This window comes from Bufo gargarizans, chromosome 1 (genome assembly GCF_014858855.1).
Source record: "Bufo gargarizans isolate SCDJY-AF-19 chromosome 1, ASM1485885v1, whole genome shotgun sequence".
Taxonomy (NCBI): domain Eukaryota; kingdom Metazoa; phylum Chordata; class Amphibia; order Anura; family Bufonidae; genus Bufo; species Bufo gargarizans.
The window spans coordinates 57,636,323-57,663,821 of record NC_058080.1 but is presented as its reverse complement, the minus strand read 5'-3'; the positions used below and the strand labels follow the sequence as shown (position 1 = coordinate 57,663,821).

General features: G+C 45.3%; 1 protein-coding gene across 1 annotated transcript in view; it reads left to right on the top strand.

Annotated features, from left to right (window-relative positions):
- LETM1 (leucine zipper and EF-hand containing transmembrane protein 1) overlaps window positions 1-27,499 on the top strand; it is a 132,683-nt gene that overhangs the window by 93,424 nt on the left and 11,760 nt on the right. Inside the window, exon 14 of the mRNA XM_044275610.1 lies at window positions 11,984-12,181. Within this exon, the coding sequence (XP_044131545.1) occupies window positions 11,984-12,181 (198 nt within the window). The remainder of the gene's footprint in view (window positions 1-11,983; window positions 12,182-27,499) is intronic.

Sequence of the window (27,499 nt, the reverse complement as noted above, 5' to 3'; positions counted from 1 at the left end):
ATTTCTGAATGACATGCAACAGTCCAGTGCTGCTTCTCTGTAGCCCAGGTCAGGCGCTTCTGCCGCTGTTTCTGGTTCAAAAGTGGATTGACCTGGGGAATGCGGCACCTGTAGCCCATTTCCTGCACACACCTGTACACGGTGGCTCTGGATGTTTCTACTCCAGACTCAGTCCACTGCTTCCGCAGGTCCCCCAAGGTCTGGAATCGGTCCTTCTCCACAATCTTCCTCAGGGTCCGGTCACCTCTTCTCGTTGTGCAGCGTTTTCTGCCACACTTTTTCCTTCCCACAGACTTCCCACTGAGGTGCCTTGATACAGCACTCTGGGAACAGCCTATTCGTTCAGACATTTCTTTCTGTGTCTTACCCTCCTGCTTGAGTTTGTCAATGATGGCCTTCTGGACAGCAGTCAGGTCGGCAGTCTTACCCATGATTGCGGTTTTGAGTAATGAACCAGGCTGGGAGTTTTTAAAAGCCTCAGGAATCTTTTGCAGGTGTTTAGAGTTAATTAGTTGATTCAGATGATTAGGTTAATAGCTCGTTTAGAGAACCTTTTCATGATATGCTAATTTTTTTAGATAGGAATTTTGGGTTTTCATGAGCTGTATGCCAAAATCATCAATATTAAAACAATAAAAGGCTTGAACTACTTCAGTTTGTGTGTAATGAATCTAAAATATATGAAAGTCTAATGTTTATCGGTACATTACAGAAAATAATGAACTTTATCACAATATGCTAATTTTTTTAGAAGGACCTGTATATGATAAGTGGGGACCCGAAACCCTGGCCCCCCCGCTGATCAGCAGCTTGGTCCATTGGGATAGTCGCTAGGTTTGATATTGCAGCTCAGGTCTAGGTGACATGACTGATGAAGGTAGGGTAAGCCACGAGGAGTCCATGGAACTTACCAAAGTGCCGGTGCCTTCTCAAACAGCTGATCGGTGGGGTCCCAGGTGTCGGACCCCCTCTGATTAGATACTGATGACCTATCCTGAGGATAAGTCATCAGTATAAAAATCTCAGAAAACCCCTTTATGTATGCTCTTCCACATCCAAAAAAATCCTAAGGTTAATTGTCACCTAAAAAAAAATGGCCCTTAAATAAGTTTCCAAATTTTGTGGAGAGATTAGAAGTTTCCAGAATCTTTTTGGAAATAGTTTGATGTTTATCATGGAAAACAGATCGTCCTCATAACACTTGGCAGTTTATTGGCCGGCCATGAATAGACCCTATTGAATGAGGTTTGTGTGAAGAATAGAAGAAAGCTGAACTTATCAGCTCCTTGGACCATCGGTAGGAAAGCGGTGAAGAAAAGAAGTGAGGCAGAAGTAAGCATAAAGCTTTTGGTGTGGGCGCAGGATGTGGGCATTTTGTAACAAGCGCCACGTTGCAGCCAATGATAACACCAGTACAATTAGAGTTTGTGTATTTACTGGTAAGCCCAGAATGGCCGGGACGGCTGCCCCGCGAGTTGGACCAGGCACAAAATAACAATGTATTAGATATGATGTATGTTCATCGCAGATGGTGGGGGTCGTATTTCTGCTGTGAGCAGCACATTGGGACGTGTGGAGAGTGTACAAAGCACTTTCTGGTATGTGCTGAAATCACCGATTCTCCCGGCTCCAAGATATTCAAGGCATTTCACCTGCGGACAAATGGAACATTATACTGTCAGCAAAGAATATCCGATCCATGCTGAAAGCCAAACATGGTGGGAGACCATATCCCAAGTCATCCCAAATTAGGGTTCTTCTCTGGGATTAGGTCAGTATGCCAGCTGCAAAATCACAGAAAATAATGCACTAAAACAGTGGATGCAAACATAATATATGGACCAAGCCCTCACTCTAATGATAAATAAATCTGAGACTTTCAGCCAATATATTTTGATCAAAACACATCTGTGCCCGCCTTCCAGCGCCAAGGTGGTCTCAGTCAGGCAGGTCCTACTCTAAACCTATCTATGCCGTTATACATCTTTATTCAGGAGCGCAGAATGCACATGAATGCTACTCCCAGTGTAGGAGCGCATTCACACCTGAAGGTGCCACTCCTTCAAGACAAATCAAAAAAATTACGGAAAAATAAGATACAAAACATCCTGCATGATATGATAGTAAATATGCGGACGTGCATGGCTACATTTATAAAATCACTGAAAATAATGCACTAAAACAGTAGATGCAAACATAATATATGGACCAAGCCCTTACTCTAATGATAAATAAATCTGAGACTCTCAGCCAATATATTTTGATCAAAACAAATCTGTGCCCATCTACCAGCGCCAAGGTGGTCTCCGTCAGGCAGGTCCTACTCAAAACCTGCCTATGCCGTTATACATCTTTATTCAGGAGCGCAGTCCCTGCACATATAGTGTGCTGCTCCTAGTTACCTCTGTGTGCACCAAGCAACCAATGAGAGGAGGAGCCCGCACACAGCTATATGTACCACCTAATCAAGGTCGCCTATTAGATAGGTGGCGGCAAAAGTGCACATCAATGCTACTCCCAGTATAGGAGTGCATTCACACCTGAAGGTGCCACTCCTTCAAGACAAATCAAAAAAATTACGGAAAAATAAGATACAAAACATCCTGCATGATATGATAGTAAATATGCAGACGTGCATGGCTACATTTATAAAATCACAGAAAATAATGCACTAAAACAGTAGATGCAAACATAATATATGGACCAAGCCCTCCCTCTAATGATACTCCCCTTGGGGTTGCAGGTAGAGTGCTGGGGTGCAAAACCAGGCAAAACCTCCACCTGATCCGTCAAAGTGGGAACACTCAATAAGTAAGACCTGGAAGGGTTGAGTTGTCTTCCACCACTTTTTGGCAGGAAAATGTTATTAATGGAGTTGTCCCTGTATTTGGGAATTGCATGTTAAAAGGAGGGGGACTTCTGTTCAGGACCCTTATCCCTTAGTTTATTAACCAGAATATCTGTGAAGAGTGTGTCTTGCTCTGGAGGACCCGGAATGTCTGTGTATTACATGGTTAGCCCATTTATTTCATAGGGGATTGTGTAATACTTCAGATTGCCTGCGGAGGTGCTGTAGGGGAATTAAACACTTGTTTCCAGATTCCTCCGCCGTTCACTGCTGATTGCTGGAGGTCTCGGTACAGTCAGCTTATTTGTTATGTGAGTCAGATTGTGTAGATTCTTATGTGTATACCTGGTGGTGTGTCTTTATTTGTCAGTGCCGTGCCCTTTCTTGGAGTGACCTTGGGCTTTTGACTTCAGTTTTTCCTTATACGATCTTTATTAGAGTTACATTGCTTAAAGGGGTTATAGAACATAGCCATCTTCCTTCAGAAATAGCGCCACACCAGTCCATGGGTGGTGTCTGGTATTGCAGCTCACCTCCAATGAAGTGAATTGAGCTGAGCTGCAATACCACGTACAACCATTGGACAGAGGTGGCGCCGTTTCAGGAATAAAACAGCCATGTTTTCCAATCGTCTCTTTTTTTCTAAGCCACATTGCCCTTTCCTAGACGCCTTTGAAACTGTCTAGTGATATGCAAAAAATGCCTAATAAATCTGGTGCTGAGTATGTATACTACTTTTTTTCTGCAAATTGAGCCAGACTATTGGCGCATTTAGCTTACAGTAGTAAACCTATAGGGTTCTGTTAAAGTGAAGGGGATAGGATTTTCATGATCTGCTTAAAAGAGGTTGTCCAGACTGGGAGCCATCAAACCCAATGGTCGGAACCTGTGCACAATTAAAAGAAAAACCCAGTCCGCTGTCCACAGTCCCACCGTTCCTAGCCAGTGGCGTGATCCTTTGACCGCTGCAGCCAATCGCTGGTGTTAGAATGGTGCATCACTAGCACTGACTTCCTGTTCTAGCTTATGTGACCTGTGAGGACAGCGATTGGCTGCAGCGGTCACGGCACCAACCATTTCTAGTTCTGGTGGGGACCAAAAATGGCTGGGAATAGGGCAGCAGCTTAAGTTTTTTTTTTTTTTATTGGGTGCAGGTTTTGATCACTGGGGTTGTCACCTCCTCGGCCGGAGTACCCCTTTAAATATAATACATCTCTATCTAATATATACATGTATAGTATATCATTCATATAGATATGTGTTTCCCAAAATCCTTTTCAAATTAATAAAAAAATATATGGTGTCTCTTAAGGGACATATTACACTGATTACACTGATCCCCTACTCCTTAATCCCGGAACCCCGCCACCCTTCTCCCAGGAAGAAATACCAGCGGTATAATATTCTGCAGGCGTTAATTACACCCAGGTCCCATTTGCTGATAAAACTCACACCGAGCGTTTCCCGTCCCGTCAGACCCATTGTAGATCTACGAATCTGAAAAAAAAAATAAGACGTAAAAAAAATGTCATCCAACCAAACTGGCAAGACGCGACAAGACCCAAAGATAAAGCGCCGGTGACAGCGAGGTGAGAGACAGCCACATATTGGATCCGTTTACTGTTCACGCCGGGCTCGTGGCAGCTTTCTGACCCTGTACGATGATATAAAACACCTCTATAATTTAGCCGATATTTTCTCTGCACATTCCAGGGCGTCCGCAGTAAATGAAAACATAACAGAAGCGCATCAAAGGCCTAATACATCACTTCAAAGGCCGACTCAAGGGGGAGGAGATTACCTTGCAAGACACAAGGACAGAAGTCAAAGTCAGACCACTTAATGAGGTGGCGCGGCCATTAAATGTTATTTTAATATCATTCAGCATGAAAAACTAGTTCATTTCATAATTTTCTTTTTGTTACAGAAATGCCTTAGTTGTGAATGATTTTCTTTACTTCCTTTGGTGTGTAATTTGTAATGTGCATGTCCACCTACGGAAGAGGTCGCACATGCTCAGTTTCATTCTTTACCTGCCCCCAGTCATATCCAGGGTTGGATTGGTCCACCAGAGTACCAGGGGATCCTCCGGTGGGCCCAAGCTCTGACAATAATGGGCCCCTAATAAAACAGAGCCCTTAGGCCTCTTTCACACGGGCATCATATTTTTGGCCCGGATAAGAGGTGTGTGCGTTGCGGGAAAATGTGCGATTTTTCTGCGCGAGTGCAAAACATTGTCATGCGTTTTGCACTCGCGTGAGAAAGATCGCGCATGTTTGGTACCCAAACCTGAACTTCTTCACAGAAGTTCGGGCTTGGGATTGATGTTCTGTAGATTGTATTATTTTCCATTATAACATGGTTATAAGGGAAAATAATAGCATTCTGAATACAGAATGGATAGTAAACTAGCGCTGGAAGGGTTAAAAATAAATAAATAAATGGTTTAACTCACCTTAGTCCACTTGATCGCAGCCCGGCATCTGTCCTTTGTTGAATAGGACCTGTGGTGAGCAATAATTACAGGACCTTTGATGACGTCACTCCGGTCATCACATGGTACGTCACCATGGTAAAAGATCATGTGACGTATACCATGTGATGACCGGAGTGACGTCACCACAGGTCCTGTAATTATTGCTCACCACAGGTCCTATTCAACAAAGGACAGATGCCGGGCCGCGATCAAGTGGACTAAGGTGAGTTAAACCATTTATTTATTTTTTAATCCTTCCAGCGCTAGTTTACTATGTATTCTGTATTCAGAATGCTATTATTTTCCCTTATAACCATGTTATAAGGGAAAATAATAATGATGGGGTCTCCATCCCGATCGTCTCCTAGCAACCGTGCGTGAAAATCGCATAGCATCCGTACTTGCTTGCGGATGCTATGCGATTTTCACGCACCCCATTCACTTCTATGGGGCCTGCGTCGCGTGAAAATCGGACAATATAGAGCATGCTGCGATTTTCACTCAACGCACAAGTGATGCGTGAAAATCACCGCTCATGTGAACAGCCCCATAGAAAAGAATGGGTCCGGATTCAGTGCGGGTGCAATACGTTCAACTCACGCATCGCACCCGCGTGGAATACTCGCCCGTGTGAAAGGGGCCTTAAGGTCCTATATACATGGCGAGTGGGCCCTCAGAATAATTTCCTTTGGTGGACCCAAGGGACTTTGGTCTGACGGTCATATCTACTGTGTGACAGTTAGGCCTCATGCACACGACAGTTTTTTTTCACGGCCCGCAAAAACGGGGTCCGTGGGTCCGTGATCCGTGACCGTTTTTCCGTCCGTGGGTCTTCCTTGATTTTTGGAGGATCCACGGACATGAAAAAAAAGTCATTTTGGTGTCCGCCTGGCCGTGCGGAGCCAAACGGATCCGTCCTGAATTACAATGCAAGTCAATGGGGACGGATCCGTTTGATGTTGACACAATATGGTGCCATTTCAAACGGATCCGTCCCCATTGACTTTCAATGTAAAGTCTGGAGTTCTGTTATACCATCGGATTGGAGTTTTCTCCAATCCGATGGTATATTTTAACTTGTAGCGTCCCCATCACCATGGGAACGCCTCTATGTTAGAATATACTGTCGGATATGAGCTACATCGTGAAACTCATTTCCGACAGTATATTCTAACACAGAGGCGTTCCCATGGTGATGGAGACGCTTCAGGTTAGAATATACAAAAAAACTGTGTACATGACTGCCCCCTGCTGCCTGGCAGGTGCTGCCAGGCAGCAGGGGGCAGACCCCCCCCCCCCTGTTTTTAACTCATTGGTGGCCAGTGGGCCCCCCCTCCCCTGTTGTTAACTCGTTGGTGGCCAGTGTGCGCACCCCCCTCCCTCCCTCTATTGTTTTAATACATTGGGGCCAGTGTGCGCGCGCCCCCCAACCCCCCCTCTATTATTTTAATACATTGGGGCCAGTGTGCGCGCGCCCCCCCAACCCCCCCCCCTCCCTCCCTCTATTGTTTTAATACATTGGGGCCAGTGTGCGCGCGCCCCCCCAACCCCCCCTCCCTCCCTCTCTCTATTGTTTTAATACATTGGGGCCAGTGTGCGCACCCCCCCAACCCCCCCCCCCCCCCCTCCCTCCCTCTATTGTAATCATCATCGGTGGCAGCGGAGTAGAAGATTTTCATACTTACCTGCTTCTTGCTGCTGCGATGTCTGCGTCCGGCCGGGAGCTCCTCCTACTGGTAAGTGACAGCAATGCGCCGCACAGACCTGTCACTTACCAGTAGGAGGAGCTCCCGGCCGGACGCAGACATCGCAGCAGCAAGAAGCAGGTAAGTATGAAAATCTTCTACTCCGCTGCCACCGATGATGATTACAATAGAGGGAGGGAGGGGGGGGGGGGGGGTTGGGGGGGTGCGCACACTGGCCCCAATGTATTAAAACAATAGAGGGAGGGAGGGGGGGTTGGGGGGGCGCGCGCACACTGGCCCCAATGTATTAAAACAATAGAGGGAGGGAGGGGGGGTTGGGGGGGGGCGCGCACACTGGCCCCAATGTATTAAAACAATAGAGGGAGGGAGGGAGGGGGGTGCGCACACTGGCCACCAACGAGTTAACAACAGGGGAGGGGGGGGGGGGCCGCACAATGATATTCAAACTGGGGAGGGGGGGGGGGGGGTCTGCCCCCTGCTGCCTGGCAGCCCTGATCTCTTACAGGGGGATATGATGGGGTTAATTGTACTATCATATCCCCCTGTAAGAGATCGGGTGCTGCCAGGCAGCAGGGGGCAGTCTTGTACAAAGTTTGCAGTGTATTCTAACTAGAAGCGTCCCCATCACCATGGGAACGCTTCTGTGTTAGAATATACTGTCGGAAATGAGTTTTCACGAAGTGAAAACTTAGATCAGAAAAAGCTTTTATGCAGACGGATCTTCGGATCCGTCTGTATGAAACTAAAACCTACGGCCACGGATCACGGACACGGATGCCAATCTTGTGTGCATCCGTGTTCTTTCACGGACCCATTGACTTGAATGGGCCCGTGAACCGTTGGCCGTGAAAAAAATAGGACAGGTCATATTTTTTTCACGGCCAGGAAACACGGCTCACGGATGCGGCTGCCAAACGGTGCATTTTCCGATTTTTCCACGGACCCATTGAAAGTCAATGGGTCCGTGAAAAAAAACGGAAAACGGCACAACGGCCACGGATGCACACAACGGTCGTGTGCATGAGGCCTTAGAAGGAGAGAGTTGCAGCAGAAGGCCTCATGCACACGACCGTTGTGTGCATCCGTGGCCGTTGTGCCGTTTTCCGTTTTTTTTCACGGACCCATTGACTTTCAATGGGTCCGTGGAAAAATCGGAAAATGCACCGTTTGGCAGCCGCATCCGTGAGCCGTGTTTCCTGGCCGTGAAAAAAATATGACCTGTCCTATTTTTTTCACGGCCAACGGTTCACGGGCCCATTCAAGTCAATGGGTCCGTGAAAGAACACGGATGCACACAAGATTGGCATCCGTGTCCGTGATCCGTGGCCGTAGGTTTTAGTTTCATACAGACGGATCCGAAGATCCGTCTGCATAAAAGCTTTTTCTGATCTAAGTTTTCACTTCGTGAAAACTCATTTCCGACAGTATATTCTAACACAGAAGCGTTCCCATGGTGATGGGGACGCTTCTAGTTAGAATACACTGCAAACTTTGTACAAGACTGCCCCCTGCTGCCTGGCAGCACCCGATCTCTTACAGGGGGATATGATAGTACAATTAACCCCATCATATCCCCCTGTAAGAGATCAGGGCTGCCAGGCAGCAGGGGGCAGACCCCCCCCCCCCTCCCCAGTTTGAATATCATTGTGCGGCCCCCCCCCCCTCCCCTGTTGTTAACTCGTTGGTGGCCAGTGTGCGCACCCCCCTCCCTCCCTCCCTCTATTGTTTTAATACATTGGGGCCAGTGTGCGCGCCCCCCCCCCCAACCCCCCCTCCCTCCCTCTATTGTTTTAATACATTGGGGCCAGTGTGCGCGCGCCCCCCCAACCCCCCCTCCCTCCCTCTATTGTTTTAATACATTGGGGCCAGTGTGCGCACCCCCCCAACCCCCCCCCCCCCCCTCCCTCCCTCTATTGTAATCATCATCGGTGGCAGCGGAGTAGAAGATTTTCATACTTACCTGCTTCTTGCTGCTGCGATGTCTGCGTCCGGCCGGGAGCTCCTCCTACTGGTAAGTGACAGGTCTGTGCGGCGCATTGCTGTCACTTACCAGTAGGAGGAGCTCCCGGCCGGACGCAGACATCGCAGCAGCAAGAAGCAGGTAAGTATGAAAATCTTCTACTCCGCTGCCACCGATGATGATTACAATAGAGGGAGGGAGGGGGGGGGGGGGGGGTTGGGGGGGTGCGCACACTGGCCCCAATGTATTAAAACAATAGAGAGAGGGAGGGAGGGGGGGTTGGGGGGGCGCGCGCACACTGGCCCCAATGTATTAAAACAATAGAGGGAGGGAGGGGGGGGGGTTGGGGGGGCGCGCGCACACTGGCCCCAATGTATTAAAATAATAGAGGGGGGGTTGGGGGGCGCGCGCACACTGGCCCCAATGTATTAAAACAATAGAGGGAGGGAGGGGGGTGCGCACACTGGCCACCAACGAGTTAACAACAGGGGAGGGGGGGCCCACTGGCCACCAATGAGTTAAAAACAGGGGGGGGGGGTCTGCCCCCTGCTGCCTGGCAGCACCTGCCAGGCAGCAGGGGGCAGTCATGTACACAGTTTTTTTGTATATTCTAACCTGAAGCGTCTCCATCACCATGGGAACGCCTCTGTGTTAGAATATACTGTCGGAAATGAGTTTCACGATGTAGCTCATATCCGACAGTATATTCTAACATAGAGGCGTTCCCATGGTGATGGGGACGCTACAAGTTAAAATATACCATCGGATTGGAGAAAACTCCAATCCGATGGTATAACAGAACTCCAGACTTTACATTGAAAGTCAATGGGGACGGATCCGTTTGAAATGGCACCATATTGTGTCAACATCAAACGGATCCGTCCCCATTGACTTGCATTGTAATTCAGGACGGATCCGTTTGGCTCCGCACGGCCAGGCGGACACCAAAATGACTTTTTTTTCATGTCCGTGGATCCTCCAAAAATCAAGGAAGACCCACGGACGGAAAAACGGTCACGGATCACGGACCCACGGACCCCGTTTTTGCGGGCCGTGAAAAAAAACTGTCGTGTGCATGAGGCCGAAAGGACATGTCTCCTGAGCTGTGATTGGAAGAGAACTGCAGTATAAGGGGCACCCTCCCTGAGAAAGGACACTCCCTCATGCTGTAATAGGGAGAGGGCAGCAGAAAGGACACACCTCCTGAGCTGTGATTGGAAGAGAACTGCAGTATAAGGGGCACCCTCCCTGAGAAAGGACACTCCCTCATGCTGTAATAGGGAGAGGGCAGCAGAAAGGACACACCTCCTGAGCTGTGATTGGAATAGAACTGCAGTATAAGGGGCACCCTCCCTGAGAAAGGACACTCCCTCATGCTGTAATTGGGAGAGGGCAGCAGAAAGGACACACCTCCTGAGCTGTGATTGGAAGAGAACTGCAGTATAAGGGGCACCCTCCCTGAGAAAGGACACTCCCTCATGCTGTAATAGGGAGAGGGCAGCAGAAAGGACACACCTCCTGAGCTGTGATTGGAAGAGAACTGCAGTAGAAGAGGCACCCTCCCTGAGAAAGGACACTCCCTCATGCTGTAATAGGGAGAGGGCAGCAGAAAGGACACACCTCCAGAGCTGTGATTGGAAGAGAACTGCAGTAGAAGAGGCACCCTCCCTGAGAAAGGACACTCCCTCATGCTGTATAAGGGAGAGGGCTGCAGAAAGGACATGTCTCCTGAGTTGTTATAGGGAGAGTGCTACAGCAAAAGGACACTTAGTCTGAGCTGTGGCAGAAGGGACATGCCCCTGAAGAGAATCCAGCAGAACAATGAATGGGGAGATCTCTGGACCCATGTGAGGTACAGGGCTGGTTCTAGCTTTGTTATAAAGGGATTGTCATGTACTGTATGATTGGTTTTCAGTTTTTGCATCAGTCATTGGAAAGTTGATTTCCGTTATATAAGTATCAAATGTCTTGGAGTTGTTGGCACCAATATGTTATCATCGGAAATAGCAGCTGGTATGGGCAATGTTGCATTATTAAATGGCTCAGTCCCGGTCCACGTCTAAAGACCACGGGAAAATCTGCCCTGAAAATAACACAGCATTACGGTAACTTAGAATAAAGGTAGCAATGGTCCTGGTGCCTGAGTTGTCCCAAGGGTCCCTATGTCACATGTCAGTATTATACATGGCACTGGGGGCCCTATTACAGATTTTGCATTGGAGCCCCGGTGTTACGTCTCTATTTAGGAACCCCAATAGGCTCACCTCCAGGGCTGGCCTTTGCGGCTTATATAGCACCTACCAGTAGCCATTTGGCTCCAGGAGAAGTATATAGTGGGCTCAGCATGCATGTTGGTACTTGCATCCCTGGATCCGATGAAAGCTGTAATGGCACCGGACGGGGTTAAAAGCAGAGTGTGCTTGGCGTGCATGCTGTACCTGCGTTCCCTGGACTTTGTGTGGCTGTCGAGGCCCATAACAGGTAGGAACTAGTGTTAGGGACCACTCATGAAGGCGACCTTGACGTGGTGAGTGGCTTATTACGCTTTGGCCAAAATGTACACCAATGCCTTATTCAACATCCAGCATAAAGGCAGGGCAGAGTGCTGGTTGCAGAGTGCGATTGCATTTGTGTTTTTGCATTTATTGTGTTTTACCTTTTTGCAAAGCACATGTTTTACAGTATAAAGAATTAAGACTTGGATTTAAAAAGCCGACTGTGTTGGATTACAATATTAACCCAAATCAGGGATGGACTATGCCTTAGAGGACTTTGCTCTGGACTGTATTGCACCATTATAAGATCAACGCAGTGGTGTACTAAGGGGGGGGGGGGGGGGGGGCCTCGGTCCGCCCTGGGTGTCGGCTCTCAGGGGGGTGCCAGAAGCAATCAGCACTTTCATCAATACAGATGGAAGTGCTCATTGCTGGAGCTCAGGGTGCTGCGGTCCTGTCACTCACCGCTCCGCTCCCCGTGCTCCTCCCCTCCTTCAGGCCAGCGGCTTACAGAATGGTAAAGCAGGAAGACTTCTCCCTGCTCCAGCATTCAGCCTGCAGGAACGGATCGCGCTGCCTGCATGTGTGGGCGGAGCCTGCAGCCCGGTAATCTGCATAAGCCCCACCCACACAGAGCTGCAGAGCGATCTGTTCCTGCAGGAAAGAGAGAACTGTGAGCTTCGGGAACGGGACAAGGTGAGTAGGTACTGTGTTTTTTTTTTTTTGTTTTTTTTTTTGCAGGGGAGGTAAAGAGGGCTTTATTACTATTAAGGGGTCACAGAGGAGTTTATTACTATTAAGGGGTCACAGAGGAGTTTATTACTATGGCGGGGGCACAGAGGACTTTATTACTATGGAGGGGGCACAGAGGACTTTATTACTATGGAGGGGGCACAGAGCCAGAGGGCATTACTACAATGAAGAGGGCATGATTACTGTGAAGGGGGCAAAGTGGGCATTAATACTGTGTAGGGGGAACAATGGGGATTTCTACTATAGAGGGGGAACAGAGGGCATTACTAGTCTAGCACAGTGAGCATTACTACTATTAAGGGGGCACAGTAGGCATTATTACTGTGAAGGGGCATAATGGGGATATCTACTATGGAGGGGGCACAGAGGGTATTACTAGCACAGTGGGCATTACTACCATTAAGGGGGCACAATGGGCATTATTTCTATGAAGGGGGCATAGTGGGCATTATTACTATAAAGGGGGCACAATGGGTATTATTACTATGAAGGGACACAATGGGATTATTACTGTGAAGGGGGCACAATGTTGGCATAACTACTGTGAGGGGGCACACATCTGTACAAAACTACTGTGAAGGTTGTACAATGAGGGCAATTTTTTTTAAAGTATTGGAAGGGGGGGGGGGGCAGAGAAAGGACCCGCTCTGGGTGCCAAACACCCTAGGCACGCCAGTGGATCAACGCCCAATTTGTCACCGTCAAGCAAAGAAGTCACGACGCCCAGTGTCACCCTTACACCATGAGAGCCTGACAAGAGAAAATTATATGCTTATTCCATCCTAATGTGTATTGTTATCCATAACCCTTTTCTTATATGTGGTTATCTAAGTGACATAATAATACTTTGCATTTTTGCTTACTATGCATATATGTGTTTGTGGCGCATTTATTATATTTTGCAGGTGACTACAGAAAGATCCACAGCATCCATCAAGTCAAACGCAGAGGACGGCTCATTTTAAAGAAGGGGTGGATGCAGTGTCCCACTCCGTGATGGTAGCGGGGCCCTGTTTCTTTAAGCATGTCATGTAATGCTGTATGTGTATGTAAGCTGCAAATTCCTATTCCCAGGCTGGTAACCACACTACACCTTAGTCACCACTAGGTGGTGCTAGTACATCATATATATAAGGGACAGGCCAGACACAGGAAGTGAGTTAGGAGGAGAACAGTAGGGGAGAGGGTTCGTGAAGTGTGATGAGGAGAGTCTGAGATGTCCACCATGTAGCTGCCAATTTAGCCCCTTGGTGCTGGCTAAGCGGAGGGAATTTGGAGAAGGTATCAGAAGCTACCTAGCACAGACCAGAGTAAACTGTGGATATAGTGACCGGGAGAAGCCTCAAGGCACTTGGACACAGTCTGACAACTAACGCAAAGTTGTGTGTTGGGGTACTTTCACACTTGCGTTAGAGGAATCTGCAACGGAACTGCCTGCTGTATCTGGAAATCCGTGCGCAAACGGATACCATTTGTTTCCGGATCCGGATGCAGATCCGTCTGACAAATGCATTGAAATACCAGATCCGTCTCTCCGGTGTCATCCGGTAAAACGGATCCGGTATTTATTTTTTCAAATTTTTAAAGGTCTGCACTTGCGCAGACCGGGAAACTGGATCCGTTTTTTTGGAACACTTGGTACCGGATCCTGCATTAATACATTTCAATGGAAATTAATGCCGGATCAGGCAAGTGTTCCAGAATTTTGGCCGGAGAAAATACTGCAGCATGCTGCGGTATTTTCTCTGGCCAAATACTGTAAAAGTGACTGAACTGAAGACATCCTGATGCATACTGAACGGATCGCTCTCCATTCAGAATGCATTGGGATAAAACTGATGCGTTTTTTTCCGGTATTGAGCCCCTAGGATGGAACTCGCTAGTGTGAAAGTATCCTTACCACATTCCTCTGTGGATAGTGTGGACCTGTTTCTGAAGGCAACCAGTACAAAGAATAGAGCAGAAGATGGATGCCTGCCGCTAGAGAGAACCGCCCTGTAGGGTTGCAGAAAACAAAGTAAGAATTATATTATACCCAGTACCTGGCCGTTAGTAAGTGGACCAGTGAGTACAGATAACGGACTCCCATACCAGCAAAGGAAGCCTGTTAGAACCAGAAACTAAGCCTGTTACCAGGAATTGCAGCACAAGTGAGATCTGAAGTGTAATGGATTATAACTAGGGATGAGCGAATCGACTTCGGATGACACATCCATAGGCGATTCACAAAAAACTTTGTTTGAATACTGTACGGAGCGAGCGAGTAGTAATAACTTCGGCTCATAGGAGCCAATACATTCTAATACTGTACATAGCTCCTGCTCCGTACAGTATTGGAACGAAGTTTTATACGAATCGACTTCGGGTGTTTCATCCAAAGTCGATTCGCTCATCCCTAATTATAGCTACCTTTGCCATGCCAATGATCTGTACATCTACCTCAAGGCAATTGTTTTACCAGTAAACGTTCCAGTTATTTATAAGAACTGACTCCTTTTCATTTCTACACCTCCTTTGCACCCAAAGGTGCTGGTGTCACGAACACCAGGGACCATGCCTTCCCTGCACCTCAAACCATACCACCCAGGGCCCCTCAGCCACCATCTGGCAGGAGATCCCTCAACACCAGAGTGTGCCCCGAGGGAACCCAGTCCTATCCTTCCCATCACTGCATGCCAGCCCAGGGAGCTGCTAACCATGAGTAACAACTACTACACCCATCGGCCCACCGCACTCACACATTGCACCCCTGCGGTCCCCATCGCTGCAGAATGCATGCATAGGGTGAAATCCACAGCAAAGCTGCAGCAAAATCAAGACAAATCTGCATGTAAGTCATAAATTCATCGTGAAATTTGCCATGGATTTGCTGCACAATTCTAAGTGGGGTTTTTCTCTGTGGACATACCTGATTAGAACTACTGATGGTGGATTCCCACCTCCATCATTGTGCAATGGGCCAGGATACGGGTATCTAAAGTTCTGTATTTGTCGTGATGCCAATTGCAGCAGGCGCAGGGTACTATCCCAGGGCCCTTCCAAGGTGTTATAACGCACGTCCCAGATTAGGCATGCCAGAGTGGTGTAATGGCCTAAAATGTCTCTGTATGGTAGTGATAATTGTGTCAACGGTGTCTCCTACCTGGGTACGGACTGCACTCCTGGCTCACATTTGAGTGTAGTGATAGTAGGAGTAATAGAGGAATTTTGCAGAGTAAATGATGTCCAGACCTTTAGATGAAGTTCAAACGTTTCTTTACTGAAGATAACTTATATCCAAACAGTGCACAGCTTTGGTCCATGGTCTCAGCAGGTTTTAGCAATGATTGGCAGGAATAAATACTTCTGCTTTAAATCTGGAGCTTGCAGGATAAGTCGTCTGTGGCAGAAATTATTCTTCTGCACTTTTCTATAACTTCTGCCTTGTGGGCACAGACTAGCTGAGGAGGAATGGCTTCTTCTAGGTCTCTGGACTTAACTACAGATGATTTCTCAGGGGATGCTTTCATCCTGGAACTCTGGAGGTTGTAGTTTCTGCTTTCTTCTTCCAGCTGAGGCTGAAGGGGCTCAGACTGGGGATATGATCAAGTCTCAGCCGAGACAAGATCCTTGCTGTCTTCCCTATCACACAGCCTTCCCCTAGCAGGGGGGAGGCTACACACTAACTCTAACTTCCTTCTCCACCCATGCTGCAGGATGTGGGAACAGCCCACTTCGCTCACAGAGGGGGAGCTAAGCTGGAATAATCCATTCCAGCCTAGATATACTAAACTAGGACTAGTACCTTGCCAAAGTGTTGCTGCCACCTGCTGGTGAACCTGTAAAATTACAGGAACAATTGTATTTAACATGGTTTTATATGGACATTTGTGAAGACATAATACAAATTACATCAGATGACAATATACAGGCTCTTAGAAGATAGTAGCGGGGTAGAGGAGTGTAGTAACGCAACTCTGGGGTGTTACAATTGTCTTCCAGGATTATCCCTAAAGGAAAATTATCATAAAAAATAATGACTCAGGCAGAGACACTTTAGTTGCCCCCCTCCCGTCTCTCTCACAGCATGAGTCTCACACAGACATTGAGGGGCAGAGATAATATAACTGCAACTCCTACCTCCCCCTCTCTCATAGCAGGAGTCTCACACAGAAATTGAGGCAGAGATATTTTATCTTCACCCCTTCCTTCACTCTCACAGCATGATTCTCATACACAAACTGAGGCAGACAGACTTTAGCTACAACCTCTTCCTCCCTCCCCCTCTCTCACAGCATGAGTCTCACACACAAACTGAGGTAGAGAGACTTTTCCAGCAACCCCTTCTACCTTCCCCTCTCTAACAGCATGAGTCTCATATACAAACTGAGATTATGGCGAAAAAAGATAGGAAGGCGCTCATAGGGTAGTAAGTTCGATAAAAAATGTATGAAAGTTAGACATCAATGGTTGTGCTCACCTTATGGTGTTGTGCATACGTAGGCACAACACTCATGAGGACAGGGGGAATGATATGGAACACAAGGAATGATATGGAGGAATGATATGGAACACAATGGGGAGAGTTTTGTGTACTGAAATGGTACACCAACTGATACCTTCTGGCGCAAAGACACGACCTCAGTAGATAAATAAAGGATCTTTATTAATGAGTGACAATGCGTTTCAAAGCCACGCTACAAGCCCCAGCACGGACCCCACAGACTTGAAAAAGGAGTATACTGACTCCAAAACGCGTTGTCACTCATCAATAAAGATCCTTTATTTATCTACTGAGGTCGTGTCTTTGCGCCAGAAGGTATCAATTGGTGTACTATTTCAGTACACAAAACTCTCCCCATTATATACAAACTGAGGCATAGTGACTTTAGCTGCATCCCTTCCACCCTCCTCCTCTCTCACAGCATGAGTCTCAGACACACAAACTGAGGAAGAGAGACTCTTTCTGCAACTCCTCCTCCCTCCTCCTCTCTCACAGCACAAATCTCATACACAAACTAAGACAGACAGACTTTAGCTGCTCCTCCCTCTCCCTCTCTCACAGTATACGTCTCACACAAACTGAGGAAGAGAAATTTAAGCTGCAACCCCTTCTCCCTCTTCTTCTCCTCTCACACCATAAGTCTCACACAGAATTTGAGGCAGAGATACTTTAGCTGAATAGATATAGTATGGTCTAGTAGTTGTTCCCGTTGGCAATCAGGGCCACCTCTTGCTCTGGAGGACCTCTGGTGTCCATGCTAGTCCTTGAGGGACCTTGCTCAATGAGATTCTGTATACTGGATTACTGGAATCTCGTTGTAAACAAACTTCCAGATTAGACGAGAACCCGCAAAGGCCTCTCATTATGACCTGATAGGAAACGTTGTGCCTCCCTCCCGCTTGTACTCAGGATATCCTGTGTTTATCACAGGCTTGTTTGACTTGCCTTTAGCTTTCCACCTTGTTTGCGTTTTCCATGTTTGTGAAACCTGGCCTCTCTGGCTTCCAATAATGCAACGTTTCAATTGATTCACTGTTTGGATGAAAGTTTAGAAACCCTTAATCTACAATTCAATGATTTCCTAAAATTCTGTTTCCCGTCAGAAGCTACAAGTAAACTGAGGCTGGGCAGCTGAGCCTTACTGATAAATAACTGCAAGACCACCTGGGATATTCGGTGGCATTGGCAATGCTATTAAGTATTAAAATGTTCCATTATCTCTTAATTATGGAGTAGATTCGTGGTCAATAGTTTATAGCAGTTTGTTATTTGTGTCCATGTAGATATAGACAATTAGACCAGTAAGTAGGCGCAAGGACTGCATTATGGCTCCCGTAGACTTTTGTGTGTCAAGGATGTGGCTATAGGGGGTGCCTATGGGGAGCCAAAGGTCACCACATAAGAAGACACCAGTATAATAATGGCCACATGGTAGGTGGGGACCTGTTGCAGATTTTTGCATTGGGACCTAGAAGTTTCAAGTTACACTTCTGTCCTGGACCCCATAGTATCTGCTATGGCTGTAGTTACACCCATGCTTAAGCCTGTACTACACTGCCGATTTTTTCATTTTTATAGATTTTGAAGTGCTGCCTTTTTGCTATTTTAGATAGATAGAAAAATAGATAGATAGATATGAGATAGATAGATAATAGATACAGACGAACAGTCAAAGAAGCCAAATGAGTCGGACATGCAGGGTTGTCCTGGTGATTGGAAATTTGGTCAATATCCCTCAGACTCTCAGATTTGTTTAAATCAGATGAATTATTGACACAGGTTACAATCTATATAAAATACTTGCTGAAGGACCTTGAAATATTTCATTTATTTAAATATTTGTGTGTGTCATTAAAAGATATCGACAGTATTCACCATAACAGTGACATCTACAGCACCCAGCTCCCTTAACAGGGACCTCCAAAGCCCCCCACCCCTTAACACTGACCCCCCACAGTGCCCCGTCTCCTTAAAATGGGACCTAAACAGCAGCACACCCCCTTAACTTTGACTTTCACAACAGCCCGCCCCTTTAACAGTGAGTTCCACAGCACCCCACCTCCTTGACTGTGACCTCCACAGGGGCCCGTCCCCTTAAGAGCTCATGCACACGACCATATGTATTTTGCAAAAAATACTGATGACGTCCGTTTGCATTCCGTATTTTGCAGAACGGAACAGCTGGCCCCCACTAGAACAGTCCTATCCTTCTCCATAATGCGGACAATAATAGGACATGTTCTATTTTTTTGCGGAACGGAAATACGGACAAACGGAATACACACGGATTAACTTCAATTTTTTTTGTGGACCTATTGAAATGAATGGTTCCGCATATGGTCCGCAAAAAAAACAGAACGGACACGGAAAGAAAATATGTTGGTGTGCATGAGCCCAAACAGTGAGCTCTACAGCATCCGCCCCTTAACACTGACCATAGGTTACAGTTCCCTTAACTGACCTCCACCATTCCCGCCCCCCTTAACAGACTTCCACAGCGACTGCCCCTTTAACAGTGACTGCTACAGTACCCCGCTCCCTTAACAGTGTCATCCACCGCACCCTGCACCTTTAAAGCTGACATACAGCAGTGAAGAAAATTGGCTGGGTTGTTATGGAAACCTGGTGTAAAACTGTGTGTATGTGGTGACTAAGGGCCAACGAGCTTCTATTGGCTGATAAGGGTCATGTGACCAGGCTTATATTGGCTAATGCATTTTTTGGGAATATCTCAGGAATGGTATGTGCTAGAGAGCTGAGATCAGGTCTAAAACCTTCCTGGACACCTGATGTACCTGTGTGCCAAATTTCGTGATTGTAAATGCGATGATTCGGATTCCTTTAGCGGACATACATACACACACACAGCTTTATATATTAGATATCCATGTATTATGGGCAAATAAAAAGGAAAAAAATGTAAGGAATAAATACATTTAAAAAAAGGCCAGCATAAGTTTGAGGTTAATTCTGTGACTATACAATTGCAGGATGACTCTGCGGATCTATGGAATTTCTTTTGGATAAATAAATAAAAAATCTGAAGAAAAGATTCACACTCTTCTAAAATGCTCGGAGTCTCGACTCTAGCTATCCAATTTCATGTTACAGGAGAGAATTTATCCCCTTACGTCTGTCACCATGTGCCTCCTGCAGATGTGTGGTGAAGGGATGGCCAACCGTAAATCACTAGTAATTTCTGGATGAAATCCGTGGCTTTTACAACATCTTTTCTACTTGAAACGCATTATAGCAAGCTGTCCGTAGCCGCTTCCTGTGATGTTTTCCTGATCTGCTTTTACATGGATTTTATTGAGCTTTTACTGCTTAACTTACAGGAAGGAGAACGTGAACGTGTCTGATTCTATGATGGGGCAAAGAAAACCATGTTTTACCATATATCAAATTTTTGTAGGAAAAACATCACCATGGCAGATTCTTTTACATCAGGGTAATATTTCAAATGTCCTAACTAGTGGATGCTAAGGTTCTCACCAAATGCCAACTAGTCTCCGTTTATTGATCTATGCTCAGTAAGCCCTTTTGGCCATTCGGTAACGCCAAGAGACTCTACGTATCTACTAAGGGCTGGTAATGTCTTTAACCCCTTCTACCCTGGGCCAGTTTTCACCCTTCTGCCCAGGCCATTTTTTGCAAATCTGACATGTGTCACTTTATGTGGTAATAACTTTGGAACACTTTTATTTATCCAAGCCATTCTGAGGTTGTTTTCTCGTGACTCATTGTACTTCATGACAGTCATAAATTTGAGTCAATATATTTCCCCTTTATTTATGAAAAAATCCCAAATTTATCAAAAATTTAGAAAAATTCGCAATATTCAAAATTTCAATTTCTCTGCTTTTAAAACAGAAAGTGATACCTCATAAAATATTTAATACTTAACATTCCCCAAATGTCTACTTCATGCTGGCATCATTTTGTAAATGTAATTAAATTTTTTTAGGACGTCAGAAGGCTTAGAATTTTAGAAGCAAATTCGTGAATATTCGAATCGCAAATTTTCATCGCGAATATTGGCACTTCGAGAATTCGCGAATATCTAGAATATAGTGCTATATCTTCATAATTTTTAAGAAAATTTCAAAAACCCACTTTTTAGGTAGTGTTGATCGTGAATATTCGAATCGCGAATTTTTATCGCGAATATTGGTACTTCGAGAATTCGCGAATATCTAGAATATAGTGCTATATCTTCATAATCGCAAATATTCTAGATTTTTTTTCACCAGTACCCATGATGCCTTACTGCTTCTTGCTTGTGGGCCAATGAGAAGGCTGCAATATCTTTGACTTTAGGAGTAGTTTTGATCACAAATTTTTGTATTGCGAATTTTCTGATTGCTGATTTTCACAATCAAGAAAATAATGACTGGAGATCACGAATTCTCGAATTCGCGAATATATGACGAATATTTGCCCAAATATTCGCGAAATATCGTGAAATTGAATATTGCCCCTGCCGCTCATCACTGTTTTTAAGAACCAGTTCAGTTCTGAAGTCACTTTGTGGGGCTTACATAGTAGAAACCCCCCATAAATGACCCCATTGTAGAAACTATACCCCTCAAATTATTCAAAAATGATTTTACTAACTTTGTTAACCCTTCAGGTGTTCCACAAGAATTTTTCTTTAACACATTGAGGGTTAACAGTCAAACAAAACTCAATATTTAGTACCCTAGTTCTGCAGTTTACAGAAACACCCCATATGTGATTGTAAACTGATGTAAGGGCACACGGCAGGGCACAGAAAAAAGGAACGCCTTATTGTTTTTGGAAAGCAGATTTTGCTGGACTGGTTTTTAGACACCATGTCCCATTTGAAGCTCCCCTGTGTATGCTGTGTATACTTTGGTATATTATTTTGTTGTTTGTATCTAATGGTAAGCACCTTCCCTTCTTCAAGGGTATTATCAATATACTCACCCTCTTGTCATATACCCCTTAGGGTCTTTTGAGGGTAACTACAGCCTAGATTCGAGGACAGGGAGTCCCCACCATCAGGGGCCATCCCTGGGCTGAAGAGAAGAATAGGGAAAGATTAGGGATAGATCTCCCTTCTCCCTTATGGCATACATACTTAGGTGCTTACCTTCTGTGTTTATTGATTGGATCTTCATTGATCTATGTCTGCCCTTGTTCTTGGGATACCGATCCCCATTTTTAATCAAATTAAATAAAGTGTATAAGATTTTAGGGTTATATGTTGCATTGTGCCCTGTGGCAAATCAGTTCTGATATTCTGTTGCGGTAGGGTACGTCCTCCATTAGAACCTTGTAATGTCTGAAGCATCATTGGTAAGAACAAGGGGTGTGGTAATTGTCACATGTTCTGCTGATGTTAGGACACATTACACTGATGGGACAGCAGACACATGACAAAATAGGAAGTAGGATTCAAGCACAGGGGATAAGAGAACACTGCAAATGGGGTGAGTAAAAAAAAAAAGAGTGTAATATTATTGATGAAATCAAACGTTACAGCTAAAAGTAGTTATTGGCACAAACCCTTTAACAATAGAGTATGGTGAAGGCCAGGCCATAGTGTCATTCAACATGCACATCTTAGGATTCACCTTGGAGCTCCCTGTCTATGCTTGTATATCAAATCAATTATATTATATCAGGAGATTTTATAAGAATAAAAAAAAAAAAAGAACAGAACACAAATCCATGGTCCACTTGTTTTCCAACCCAAATTCCTGATTGAGTAGAGAATTGCAGGTGGTCATACTATGATCATTTCTATAGACTGTAGTCTAAGAGTATAACTGAATGCCAGTTTGTGACCAAATGACAGCATGTATATAGACAGCAGTATTCAGACATGAACATAGTTTTGGTTTGCACAGCATGAAGTATAACCAAGTTGGAATTAAGGGTATTGATAGCAAGTGTAGAGAGCACTTCCAAGAGACTCTTATTAGGTTGGCACAGGTTTACCACCTAAGATATTCTACTTTTCTTCATCATCAACCCTTGCAAAGAGATGTTAACTTTACAAGTTAGATAGTTCCCAATAGGGTAGCTGGTAACAAACTAGGCTAGGAACATAGACTAGGTCAACAGTAGGCAGGCAACATCAGCTCCAAATTTGCTATCACAAGGCAGGGTCAATGGGACAATCCAAGGTCAGTACATACAAAATAGAAACAGGAAAATGCCAAGAAACTCACCATAAGGAAGCTTTCACTTATGGCCTAGAACTAGGTCCAAAACCTCATTATCCCCTAATGTCCCTATATAAATAAATACATTTTGTGTAGAAATATCTTCTAATGCCCATTAAATTGTCTGTTGTGGATTAATGCTAATATCCCAGTGGTCTCAATAAGTGAAAAGATAAATGCTAACATCCCTGGTGGTCTAGGGCACTGAAGAGGTCAATGCTATTATTCCTGGTGGTTTAGGGCACTAATACTTATACTAATGAGCTATCCTCGGGATAGGTCAACAGTATCTTACTGGTGTGGGTCTAATGCATGGAACCCCTGCTGATCAGGTGAGCACCTCAGCCTGCTCACAGCTTACCAAGCACAGCGCTGCCCATAGGATAGCGACTGTGCTTGATATTGGAGCTCAGCCTCATTCACTTGAATGGGACTGAGCTGCACTTAGGCCATGTGACCAATGAATGTGATGTCACTGGCCTAAAGAGGCCGCGGCGCTCACCGGAGCATCACAGCCTCTTCAAACAACTGAGTCAGACCCACACAAATCCAATACTTATGACCTATCCAGAAACACTTGGACAACCCCTTTAATACTATCATCCCTGGAGTTCTAAGTTAATCAAGGAAGTTCAAGATAGCAACCTTGTATTAAAGTGGTTTATGCTAAAATCCCTGGTGGTCTAGGGAAGATAAATGGTCAATGCCATCATCCATAGTGCTCTATGGCACTGAAGAGGTTAGTACTATCGTCAGTGGAGGTCTAGGGCACTGAAGAGGTTAGCATTATTATCACTAGCGTCTAGGTCAATGAAGAGGTTATTATTATCATCACTAAGGTCTAGGGTACTGAAGAGGTTGGTAGTATTATCCATGGTAGTCTAGGGCGCTGAAGAGTTAGTAGCCTATTACTGGAGGTCTAAAGTAATCAAGACAGCTATGGTAACAATGGTAATCTATTGTATTAAAGGGGTTTATGCTAAAGTCCATGATGGTCTAGTGTACTTAATGGGTTAATGCAAATAACCGTGGTAGACAAGGGTAGTGCTAAGATAATCAAAGGAGTCAAATATAGCATCCTTGTATTAAAGTGGTTCATGCTACAATCCCTGGTGGTCTAAGGAAGATAAGGGTGCTATCATCTTTGGTGGTCTAGGGCACTGAAGAAGTTAGTATTATCATCACCGGGGTCTAGGGCACTGAAGAGGTTAGTACTATCATCCATGGTGGTCTAGGGCACTGAAGAGGTTAGTAGCCTATTCCTGGAGGTCTGAGGGAATCAAGGGAGTTATTGATGGTCAAAGGGGTTTTATGCTAAAATCCCTGGTGATCTAGGGTACTTAAAGGGTTAATGCTAACAACCCTGGTAGACAAGGGTGGTAAAGTGGTAAATACTAGCATCTCTGGGGGTCTAGGGTATTGAATAAGTTAATGCTAGCATCTATGCCTTTTAGGGTAATGAAATGAAGTAATTTTGTGATTGACCAATGGAGATTAAATTTTTAATCTATCAGAGACCTATGAAAGTCAGAGCAGGAGTAGGAGAATGGTAAAGCAGGGTACTTGCTTTAACACTTCTGGAGGCTAGAGGGGGCCCCTATTTTCCTCAGGGCCCCAGTGCCCCTAAAAGAGCAGGCTCCATTATACTATAGCTCTCCTCTAGGAGATTGAAAAAAACTATTTATTTCAGCGTCCAGCCCTTTATCCCCTCCATAATACGTTACCTCATTAATGCCACCATTCTGAGATTGTAGATAGAAGTCTTACAATAAACCATTAAAGTTTTGTTTTGTCTCTTTCCAAAAAGGCGATAGATAAAAAAAAAGATTGCGCACCCAAGTAAGATCTATCTCCTTAATATTAAATGCTCCCCTCCCCCACCATACAAAGGCCGCACTGGCTGACATCCAACTTGCTAAACTTCTATTGAACTTTCAAACCCGGTGAAGAAAATGAGAAAATTGTCAGATGCTTTATTCTGTCAAGGTTCATTATAACAATATGGATTATTCATTCTACGGAACTTGTGATGCTGAAAATATTCCATTAACATCTTCGTGCACTGATGACTTCATGCATTGTCTGTAGAGAGGGCCACCAAAAGGGGCTCCCGCAAAGACCGAGTTACCTTTAAAATATTTAACGGTTCCTTGTGAGTCTACAATACGGAAAATTGGAAGACAGGAAGCCTGACAAAGACGTCAGTCAAAGAAGAGTGTGGACCTGAAGAAGGGCGTCTGTTTGATAATACATCCTCATTAACGTGTCTGCTCTCTTAGGCCAAACCACTCGACAGAACGTACCATATGAGATTACTCTACAAATGCATTAATCTGCTCAGTGATGGAAGAAAGATCAAAGATCCTGAAAGCAATTTTATTAAATCTGAGGAGAACAAAGATACTTCAAGACTTGAGGGCCATTATCTATATAGCAGTAATAATAATGTTCCCATACATACGTGTTCCTCAAAAATTCAGATCACTGAACATTTGTTCACACATGTAGTATCATATTATGGTTCCATAAACCTACGTTATACAGAATGTCACCAAAAGACCCTACATGTCCTATCAAATGACATATTACGGTTAGGGAATAGTACATCGATAGAGAGCCTATGGCTCCATAGTAAGGTACCAAAAGGTCTCAATGGGGAAATTCATGAAGGCTGTCCAGTTTTCTGGAGCAAAAAGTCAAAATCTTTTGCACAAGTAACATTTTGTCCCGTTTTTGCAACTTTTGAAAAAAAAGTAGGCAAGGTTTAGAGGGATGGGCCTGGTCTCCCACCACCCGACAGATTCATTATAATTTCCACAAGAAATGTTACGGCAGTGGGTGCGGAACCACTATGTCAATCCACAGATTTGACTTTGGACTAATCCTCAGTGTGTTATACTGGCAGTTCCCTGGTATTCACCCTTTAACCCCTGTACAGGGATCTGGACTTTACTGCAGGGGAGCCACCAGGCCAGTACCTACTGGAGCAGTCTCTGTATGGTTGCGGCTCGCAGCCACCGCTGTAACAAAACAGGTGTAAATCATAACATAAATCAGTTTGATTTTCTGTAGAAAATTACCTCTTAAAGGAACCTGTCATGTCGCTATGTGATTTTTAATGGTCATAATTACCTAAAGCCCAGAAGCTTGTTGTTCCCGATGGTATGTTTATTTTATTTTTCATAGCGTTGGTTTCAGAATTGTTTTTCTTTAGTTTTTTTCCAGTTGTAGATTTTCTGTGAGGGGGTTGCGGCTTGCTGCATTATAGTCTTCCCTGCCACGTCCTATCTCTGTCTCCAGCGCCATTATAGTTGCCACCTCCGTGGCCACGTCATCCTGCTGCGTCTTGGACTCCCGTCCTGTTCTCGTGCAGGAGCACTCTGATTCCTATGTTGCGCCTGCGCTATGGATCTCCAAGTCATCCACATGACGTTAGCGCTTGACTGGCCATGCGCACGTCAAGCACGAGTGTGCGTGTCTCCTCTTGCATGTGCATATCCCTTTTCAGATCGGACGGTGTCCAGCCAGCCCTGTATCTTTGTGGTGTCATTCTTATCTCCATTCATAATCCTGTGAGCAGAGGCATACTGATATGCAGTGCGCATGTGCTGGTTACTGGTTACTTAACCGGGGAGGAGTGAGGCGCAAGTAAGGTGGGGAGCACTGGGCATTTGCAGCACACTCGCTGGTCCTGGGCACTTGCGATAGGTAATTTGCATATCTTTAAAACTTCTTTTTTGGTGTTTTAGAGACTCTGAAAAACTAAAGGTACCATCAGTGTAATGTATTTGCACCCACAGAGCTATATAATTAGTTTAAAACATGTTATGTAGGTGACAGACTTCCTTTAAGAAACACCTAAAAAAAAAAAGGCTTAAAAAAAAAAGGCAGCACAAGGCAGGCAGACTATGTGTGGGAGACCTATTACAAGCTTCTGAGGCACTGTGGTTAACCATAGGGAGGAGGGTTCAACCTTGGATGCCAGAAGAGCTTATCCTACCCATGTCAACGGGCACCAAATTTCTTTAACAGGTGTCACCACAAACACGGTTGTATGTGTATACATATATGTGCAGTGGCTGGGTTCGAGGTGGCCTCAATGCTACCATGGGTCCCCCAGACACTATCTAGGAGTCGCTACGTGTTGCTGCTCTCTGGAAGGGATGGTAAGGCGTGGGGCACCCCAATGGTAAATAAGTCCAGAGGGTCAGGGTCTGCAGTAAACCAGTGTGCTTTATTACTGGAGTAATTTAGGTGCAAAACAATACAGGCAAGGCACTGGACAGGTTTCTTCATTCTCATCCCATGCAGAAGAAGGGCTTGATACTGAGAAAAAGGCCTGAGCTAGTTATCCCCCCTCTCTCTCTCTCTCTCTCTCAAAAGGCTAGAACCCTGACAAAGGCTTGAGGCCCATGGTCTATTGCTCAGTAGTGTGGCTGGCTCCTTGGTCAAAAGGCTAATGACCCATGGTCTGTGGCTCTGCATCACCATCTCAGCGTCTTCTTCTGATCACTCATGCAGTCTGGCAAAATCACTTTGTCTAAGCACTGATCCCTAACTGCAGACAACTAGGGGCCGTGACTG